The sequence below is a fragment of the Lepisma saccharinum genome, chromosome 6 (assembly GCF_977018435.1).
Source record: "Lepisma saccharinum chromosome 6, izLepSacc3.1, whole genome shotgun sequence".
In the NCBI taxonomy this organism is placed as follows: domain Eukaryota; kingdom Metazoa; phylum Arthropoda; class Insecta; order Zygentoma; family Lepismatidae; genus Lepisma; species Lepisma saccharinum.
The window spans coordinates 34,863,878-34,873,630 of record NC_139234.1 but is presented as its reverse complement, the minus strand read 5'-3'; the positions used below and the strand labels follow the sequence as shown (position 1 = coordinate 34,873,630).

Sequence of the window (9,753 nt, the reverse complement as noted above, 5' to 3'; positions counted from 1 at the left end):
AAATATTGCATGGATGCACGTAGCCGCCATTTTGTTTTTTAGCGATTTGGAACAAACAGTTTAAAATTTCAGATTAGAAAACATAATATTTGGATTCAGCATACCCAAAAACATAATGTTTGACACCAAGATCACTATTTTGTTTCTGATCCTTCAAAAGTTAATAGGAACTCATTTCGTATAGCCGCCATTTTGTTTGTTAGCGATTTGGAGCACATAGCTTAAAATTTCAGATTAGGAAACATAATATCTGGATTCAGCATACCCAAAAACATAATGTTTGACACCAAGATCACTATTTTGTTTCTGCTCCTTCAAAAGTTAATAGGAACTCATTTCGTATTGCCGCCATTTTGTTTTTTAGCGATTTGAAGCATATAACACCAAAATCGAGAGTGGCAAACAAAATATTCGTAATCAGCACATCAAATACATTCAGAAAATATTGTTTGCCCGCTTTTCCTCAAAAATGCTTCCTACAGTCAGAATTTTCGAAAATTGTCCCAGTCTATTGAAGAAACAGAAGATGAAAAAATTCATAACAACAATGCTGACGAAAGAAAAAAAACGGCTACTGATCTCTGCAGAGGCTGCCGCCAGTACGGAAAAGTATCTGCACCTCTTTCAGTGCTTGCCTGTTACATACAATAATAACGGTCTTACTTCAGTACCTATCATTCGGCGCTCAATATGACGACATGACATAATATTACATATTAGTGTTAGTGTTTTCAGTTGATCGTAGGGGGTGCTGAAGAGGGTGCGGAAGAAAATTACGGGGCACGCAAGCACCCCCTCCCGCCCCCCTGGCGCCGCCTCTGGGTATATGGGTCGGGACGGAATTTTTTTAAAATCCCGACATCCGTGACAGGAACAATTCTTAACAAATATTGTTGATGGAAGAAGCCAACAGCCGCTGATTCTCTCTAGAGATCGCCCCAGTATACAGAGAAAGATACAAGCTCGACCATTTACTTTTTAATAGGTTTAAGTATGTGTTCATTCCTTTGTAGTCAAAATTAGACATTAATGTAATTGACCTAGTGCAATTTGTACTTGTATGATCAAGTGGATGGAATAAATCAATCAAACCAGCAGGACTCGATTCTCGAACTCGGGGTCTAGCTAGCATACCTTGTCATTGCAGAGCCCCGGGTTCGAGTTCTGGTCGAACATACATTTTTCGCTGGAATTTCAACGTATAATTTCTCCTGCGTGTTCATTAGTTTACCATAGCCACGGACTATCGTGCCTTCTTTCTTATCATCAGTCAACCATGCAAATTTGTTATAAATTAATTATGGGGGCCTCCCCGACAGTGTTTCTTTCAGACCCCTTTCCGGTGGTGAGCACCCCCGGAGGGAATCTACCGCCCCCAGGACAAAATTGTACAACAAAACCAAAGTACTTATAAAACTTTTCTGCTACCGTTGTTTCCATCGCATCAGACTGCATTACTTTGTGTGGCGAATATTTTTGCCTTTATATTTCCCTTTCCCTCTGTAAATAACAACGCCCACACTTCTCCAATCTTACAGAAGAAGCAGAATAAAACTGGCAACCGTACTAGCCTTATCTCCTCTCTCCCATCTCGAATGAAAGTTTCATTATTACTTGCAGTGTGATGAATTAAATCCTCAGTGCACTTTCTATCCTCAGAAAGGCTTTGTAAAAGAAGCATTTGAGTCTGGCTAAAGTCATCCCTCTAATTACTTCAGCCAGATTGCATTTGCAGGATATTGCAAATCAGTGTGAAAACATCAACAGTGATCTGCAAAAAATATTCGAACGGAACTGAAGAATATCGGATCTACAGCGCACCTGGTTGCTGACGAAGATGCTAGGAAAACTTTCTGTGGAATGAAGGAATACGCGGAAAGTGTAATTGAAGAAATGGAAAACAGGTTCAACGATCAATCTGTTGATACCATGAGATTCGCAAGTCAATTTGAAACCTTTCAGTCAGTAGTAGACTTGCAAGACACCGAAGTCAAAAGGTTTTGTGCTAATTTTCCCATGCTTAAGGCGGAAGGCGTTCTTGCTGACCTCAAGTCCTTCAATTTTTTTGTCAAGTCGATGCTTGATAATGGAATATATACAGAAGCTGACAATCCATTGTTGAAAATCTTAGAACCTGACGTGGGATATTGCGAGTTGAAAAAGAACTCTGTGAAGTCCTTCAAACCATTCCCGTAACGACAGCCGGCGTAGAAAGGTCTTTCAGTGCTATGAATAGGATACTAACTAGGACAAGAAGTCGAATGGTACCAGGAACTTTAATGCATTGCAAGATAATAAGCATTGAGGGACCTAAGATTCCAACTGATGATTTTCTGGACAAAACAGTAGATTCGCAGGTTAAGATTGCTGTAAATTCTTCATGCCATCTTAAGCTTTGCATGGTGTGTTCTATTGAGTTTTATAATTGTAATATTTTTCCTGGTTCACCATTGTGGAATTTGTTCTGGATGATTAAATGTAAAAGTAGGTGATAATTTACTATTTACTATTGTAATGCTAATTGACAATATAATATTTGTAAATGTCAGACAACAGACTAATAAAAAGAGACAAAGACAAATAAAGATAAAAATCTATTTCTTTCCACATTGAACTACTAAGTATACTTAGGTCACCGCATCCTACTTTATTTTTGTTACTGTACGTCATTTCCTATCTGTAACGCTCAGCGTCAAATTCTTTGACGAACCACGAACGACCACTGGTAATTCTCAATATTAAACGCACATATGTTGTATCTCGCAGATGAGATTCACAACGCCCTCCCGGTTCTCTGGGATGCACCCCCGGAGCAAATTTTCTGAAAGAAACACTGCTCCCCGATGGCCCAGTGGTAGCGTCTTCGCCTTGTAATCAAGGGGTCCCGGGTTCGATACCCGGCGGATGCATATAGTGGTTCGGATCTCACTTTAAACTGTAGGTCCAGTCCCGATTAGCCTTACTGTGCACAAAGTGGACTTTAAAACACCAAATCAATCAATCAATATAAATGAATTATGTGGAATTGCTCATTGCATCGAAATAGTTAGGTAAGACTACGCATTCATTTTTGTTAACAAAAGACGGTCAAATGTAGCTTCGGTCAAACCACATATTCTGCCTATTTCGTTTGATGGAGCCATCTAGTGGATGGAAAAGTAAACGTTTCGCTTCTTACTTGGAGGATCAGTTGTCAGTGTTCCTAACTCTGTGCTTTTACACTAAATGAGACATTTCCCCATTTCTTAGTAAATAAGAGCAAGAGCAAAACTGAACATTTATTTCAAATTTAAGTGTCCTGTAAACATGTCTGTTTCAAATATGAAGGAAGTGTCATAAAATGACTGATGTGACCAGTGGCGTAGCAACATATCGCAAGGCCCTGGGCGAGATTAGAATGCGATATCTCCATGTGAATCGATACAAAATCTTCAGGGATACGTCAGCAAATTATCATATTTAAATAATAATAAATTACTGAAGAAGATGATATTTAATAATTTCACTCGCCCTAAAATTGTCTTTTGATAATTTCCGGGAGTTGAAATACGAAGCTGTAGAAAGGAAGTAAAAACTGCTTATATTATCCATCGCTTTCTTGAGTTGCAACTTGCAAACAACATAAGCATTTAAATGCCTCGCACTTGCTTCGTAGCAGTTGGAGGTGCTTTATTGTTAAAATATTAAAATAGGGAGTGCAAGGTCGAAAGAAAGAAGAAAATACAAGACAAATTGCTTTCTATTCGAGAAAATAATAAATGCGTAAAATTGTCCAGGCAAGTTACCGTGATTTTTTGCGTAAATGTTTCACATTAGAAATATGACAATAATTTTTACTTCTTTTTACTTTACACCCTTAGGCTTTGAACGCGCCCGCCTGTATGTACGCCCCTGATTTGACGTATTATAACGTTTAACTGGAATTTAAAGAAAGTATAAAAACATGTTTTAATTTTATCGCCTACAAAAATTAGCCTTCTCCAACTCCCCCCCCCCCCTCACTTCTAATTAATACATATTTTGTAGCAACCCCATGAGACGCGAGGTCCCGGGCGGTCGCCCACTTCGCCCACCCCTTGCTACGCCACTGGATGTGACTTTATAAATTGAAAACAACAGTCAATTCTAGCCATCTATATATCAGTTTCTTCGAAATTCGAGTTTTTCTCTATTGTAGAAACTTTAAATTATAGTTCCCAGATAAGCAGGCTTATGTGAATAATAAGTCCACATTTGACCTGGCCTTGAAAGAAAGAACGCCGGATAAGTAAAATAATAAAAATTATAACCAGGATCTCATATTCCGATTTTAGACATTCCGGGACAATGATGGTTGGAAAGGAAACATTGTAATGCAGGCTCTAGATTTAGTTTCTTTATTGTATTTTTAATTATTGATTTGCTTCATTTTACGTCGCTCTTCTGACTTTTATTTGATTCAATGAAATCGATGGAACACTTGTTCATGGTGTCAATATCATGCATAAAAATTTCGTTTCTCGTGATGCTCTTGCCGACCTCTGTAGCGGAGGGGTTAACACATTCGATCCGGGATCCCAGGTTCGAATTCTGCCTTGGGCATGAGTATTCTTTGTGACTGGCCCCTTCATCAATTTTATCGTATCAACACTCGTCCTCATCTCAGCGATTTGCCTAAAAGTTCCAGAAAAGCGATGTATAATAAACTAAAAATAAATAAATAAATCCATACGATACTATTGTTACTTATCGGAGTTATAGATTTCCCCATATTTTAAAGTATCTATCATTATTTAAGCCTACGCACCATGTAAACCTGATCAATATCTGGAAACACGACACTGCTTCAAAGTGACGATACCAGAAAAAAATGAATGAGAGGCAGTATTGCGCGGGCATATTTTCTGGAGGGGCAGTTTCTTTCAATAATATTCCGTGATACAAACAAAAATGCACATTTGAGCTAAGAGCATTTATCTACCTAATTTTGGACGGGTGTAATAGTATTTCGAAACATCCACGCCTTACCTTAGCTGGCATCAGTTGCGAATTCACGGGGAGAGCGACCGTCACTACGAACTGCCTGATATCAGTGGCTGCGATTGAGTACCAAAACTGAGGGGGGGGGGGGCAAACGCAGTTTAATTTCCATTGGTAGATAAAGTGTGACGCAAAAGTGGCAAAAAGTGCCTCTGATAATCTCCGCCACTGCTTGACATCATTGATGTATCCATACGCCCCCTTACATCTCCCCAGTTAGTCGCAATAAGAGTGTCAGGGACGGAAAATTTTTGGTCGGGAGGTGAGCATTTTGAAATCCCAACGTCCGGGAAGTGAAATGTTTCTAAATATTATGCCCCCCTCAGATCACCATTTTTACACTTCTGCATGGACGTCCGGAAGGACCAAAAATTACATATTTCACACATATAATTTCATTTCAGGCACAAAAATATGTGTTAATTATAGCATGAACATGATAACTTCAAATTGACGCAATGTTTTTTGAGGGGATAACACATGTATGGGGGAAATGCACCTTGTTTGCCCCCGCCCTTGGAAAAAGAATACCTTGTTTGCCCCCCCCCCCCTGGAAAAAATCCTAAGAACGTCCATGCACTTCTGGAGTAAAAACTACTAATTTCAAGACATTTTTAACATTTAAAGTGCTTAAAACGTGGAGAGTTCATTTGCAATTTCCGATTCTTCGGAAGGCGGGTAGAAAGGGTGACCAAAAGTCAACCTCACTTCCGCGTAGTGCACGCTGACGCTGGCAGTGGCGGCGATTGGGTCTTAAAACCGGGGTGCAAGGTGCCAAAACTAGGAGAGGGGGTGCAAAGACATGTTACCTGGATTTTTCGGATCCTCCCAGCTTCCGTATTTCTCTCGTATTCTGCATTCACAATCTAGATGGCGAAATTTGAATTCATTCGGAGTTCGGCGAGCCATACAAAATACAAAACTTCAAATCGACTACAAGATCTTGCACGTATAACCTTTGGGGGACGGAAGTGTCGTCATATCTTGCAATAGTTGATTGATGCTTAGTTCTGCAGCAGCAGTTGACAAATACATATGGGTTACTAAGAAACATGCATTTTTTATTGTCAATTGTGATCTGCATATTATATATTTTGTAAATTAATTATTTTGCTTAATATTATCCATTCCATAAACATTTGCTGGAGCGACGCCGCGTCGCTAAAAATGCGCAAAATGTGTTGCAACAAAAACTCCCATAAATTTAACGCCGAAAGTTCGAAATCTCCCTTAAATTCAAAGCCAAACGTTGGTCACCACCCTAGCTGAGTGCCCTTTGCAGTCTCAGCTCTTAACCTAGCTAAGGATTTGATTTGACTTGATTTTTGTTATTTAGCGTCCCTTTCTGGCACCTTTGGCTAATCGCGACGGTGATGATGAGTGATGACATGATGAAGGGACACACACAGAGAACACCCATATCCAGTCCTGGATTCGAACCTGGGACCAACCTAGGCAAGGTTGATTGATTGAATTGTTGTTTTAAGTCCACTTTATGGACAGATAGGCTAATCGGGACTGGACCTACAGTTTAAAGTGGGATCAGAACCACTATGTGTCTCCACCAGGTATCGAACCCGGGACACCTTGATTTCAAGGCGACGACGTTACCGCTACGTCATCGGGGAGGCAAACAACCTAGGCAAGGATACTTTAGTCTTCCGAGACACGTATTGATTTTCGTTATGATGACAAAACAAAATAAGAAATATCATAACTTTCCTGGGATTCTAATCCATCCAGAACTATTATTTTCTAAGTGCGGTAGTCAATAGCATGAGACCAGTTCGGTTGTTGTCTGTACAAATTGCTCCGAAGTGGAGGGGAATGCGGGGAATGCTATCCTTCAGCAAGGCAAATATATGCAAAGCATCCCCAGCTGTCCCATTGTCTCCATGCTAAAATATTGGAGCTTCCTCCCATCCAGTGATTTATACACACAACCACAACGTCCCTTAACACCCCTTCCAAATTTCTTTAACAGCCCCAAAGATTTTTCACAATGGCCAAATTTATGGTCCATTTTGGCTCTAAATTTACACTTATAGCCCCTTCCCCGCGCCCGCAGATGGAAAATTCTGAATAAACTTTATCACCCTAAGGCTCGAAAAAACATCCACCCAGCTAACAATCGAACATTGCTTTTACAGTAGTTCCATTTACTTAAAGAAAATATTGAACAGTGCAAATGTTGGTTTCAGTAGATTCTTGGCTCGGCAAATTACAGCGCCAGAAATCACTCATCTCTATTGGCGTACCATGGGTAAAAACACTTATTTTTTCTAGGTGGGGGCGTAAATGACATTTTCACAGGGAAAGCACTTGGCAATTGTGACAATGCTTCATATTGAATTATCTGAAAAGGGAATAACATTGATAACGTCAGAAGAAAAATGAAAATTTTAACATACTCGTATGTCTTTCACGGGGGTAAGTGTTCCGTTGTACTCCGCTGGATACGACCATGTTCCCACCATGAACCATGTCTGGGATTCGAACCTTAAACTCGTGGCTTCGCAGCATGTTACACTAATCACGTACCCTGGGGGACTAGCTTATCGATTGTAAAGAGCAGCTGGAGTATGGTGCTGATAACTCCTTCATTTTTAGGCCATCTTCCACTTCTAGACAGGACTGTCAGATAAATTGTCTGCTCAACTTTTTTGTAGTGAATCGTTATTTGATTCAGTAAAACAATGTTCAAATATTTATCGACAGAATCAAACTGAAGCGACTCACCTTTTTAAATATATTAAAAACAGGCTCTCTCACGTAGCCTCAGGGGCTGGCTAGCTTATCGATTGTAAAAGGCAGCTGGGGTATGGTGCTGACAACTCCTTCTTCATTTTTAGGCCATCTTCCACTTCTAGATATGTGAATCAATGCTTAATTTAAGGATTGATTTCATGTAACGAAATAACACGTCTGAATTTTAGTTAGGAAAATTACGAGATTTCGAAAATCATGAGTTGGCACCACTTCTTTGGTGGCACTGTATTCATCCGCAATGTTCTACGGTCGCGTAACGTTTTCACGGATATATTTGGCTTTATATGAACCGTTTATTGCAATAAAACCTACTTATTATCATTGTACGTTTCATGTTACGTAAAAAAGTGTTTGATTGTGTGCGTATTTCAGTAAAATGAACGGAACAGCGTGAGTCAGGTTCTATTTTATTTCATGTGTGACGTATATGGTTTTGGTTGTGATGTGTTCGGTAGTTATCGTGTGAACGGAAAATGCACTAACGTAAGAATGCAAGTCTATGAATACTAATGTTTGTTTTACTGGAGATGTCTCAGTGGAAATTGATTTGTTGTAAATAAATATGGATACCAGCAAAGCTCATCACCAAAGTACTGTTGCCTCAGGTGGGTACTTGTCCATACGAAGTAGGAAAAATAATTTGAAAGTGAGTGGCTGCAGGTTTTCTAAGTACGCTTGTTTTTCTTTCAGAGTTGTATTTCCTGATCGCGAAGTTTTTGGCTGCCGGCCCCTGCATTCAAGCTGCAGAGGTAAGTATTTTTCTAACAGAATTTAGACCAAACTGTAACTGTTTGAATGAAAAATTGACGATTTTTTGCATTTTTTTCAGGTGCTGAGGCGGGAACTAGAGAAAATCAAGGCAAGTAGAAGACTTTGTTTACCTCTATAATCTTAGTCAGTAGGTGCATTTGGACATCCCGCGTGGTTTGCACGTGGTTTTCGTAATGTCAAAACATTGCAAATCAAATTGTAAAGTTTTTGAGTATAATGGAAGGGTGTTGGGGGTGAGCAAAGTATGATTGTCTGATATAAATTTTAATTCAATTTTTTTTTCAGATCTTGCCGAAAAGATTAGATTGGCTTGGAAATGAACATGAACAGACTTTTGAAGAATTGGTGAGTTGTAATGCATATTATTTATTTTCCCCCTCTGTTTTTGATATATTTTCAATGCACATATATATTGTTTCAGTTTGCACGAGTTTTGTACCACGTTTCATTGATGTTGATATTGCTTTATGTGGTCCTCCGATGTTGGTTGCATGAGGTAGAGTTTGAGACTGACAAAATTCCGTACAACACTATCCTAGTACAACACCCCCACCTCTCTTGTAACGCAAGTGTTTGTGCAGTATCCCATTAGTTACATCATAAGAAATGTTCCAGAGCCAACGAAACTCGTCCGTACATACCTGTGTGACGTTGCAAAACTCCTATACGGAATAGTAAAGAGCTCCCGATTGGTGGAAACGGTAGTAACATCTGCGATTGGTTGAAGTGTGGCAAGAGGGCGTGTTCTTTTGTATTGAGCGATGCAATGTCCAAGATGCCTCCCGGTTTCGCCTGAGAAAAAATTTCGCGTCTTTGTTATTTCATTTGCAATAAAATAAGTTTATGATTTTATAGATTAACCCTAATGAGAGATGGTTGATGATGAAACGTACAGTATTCACATTATCCTAATATAAATATCAAATTTTGAAGGTGGCCATTAATTGATTACCATCCGCTTGTATTTACATACAACAATTTTTGCAATCCTGTGCTCATTTGTTATTCAGTTATTTTGCTAATTCTCAGAAATTGATTCCTACATTTATTCACATTATACAAGTAAAAATGAGATAAAATTTGAAGTTTACCTCTTTAATTTGAAAGTATAGTGCAAGGCAAACAATGCGTGTCATTTTCTACATCCATGGTTAATGTAACAAAAACTTTTTTTTTAATATGCTGATCTGGAGT

The 9,753-nt window shown here is 39.1% G+C and overlaps 1 protein-coding gene across 1 annotated transcript in view; it reads left to right on the top strand.

Moving 5' to 3' along the window:
* Positions 1 to 8,223: 8,223 nt before the first annotated feature.
* Positions 8,224 to 9,753, top strand: part of LOC145988683 (PH-interacting protein-like) — a 105,872-nt gene continuing 104,342 nt past the window's right edge. The window contains exons 1-4 of the mRNA XM_083123761.1: positions 8,224 to 8,393; positions 8,479 to 8,537; positions 8,618 to 8,647; positions 8,845 to 8,904. Coding sequence (XP_082979887.1) covers positions 8,351 to 8,393; positions 8,479 to 8,537; positions 8,618 to 8,647; positions 8,845 to 8,904 — 192 coding nt within the window. The 5' untranslated portion in view covers positions 8,224 to 8,350. The remainder of the gene's footprint in view (positions 8,394 to 8,478; positions 8,538 to 8,617; positions 8,648 to 8,844; positions 8,905 to 9,753) is intronic.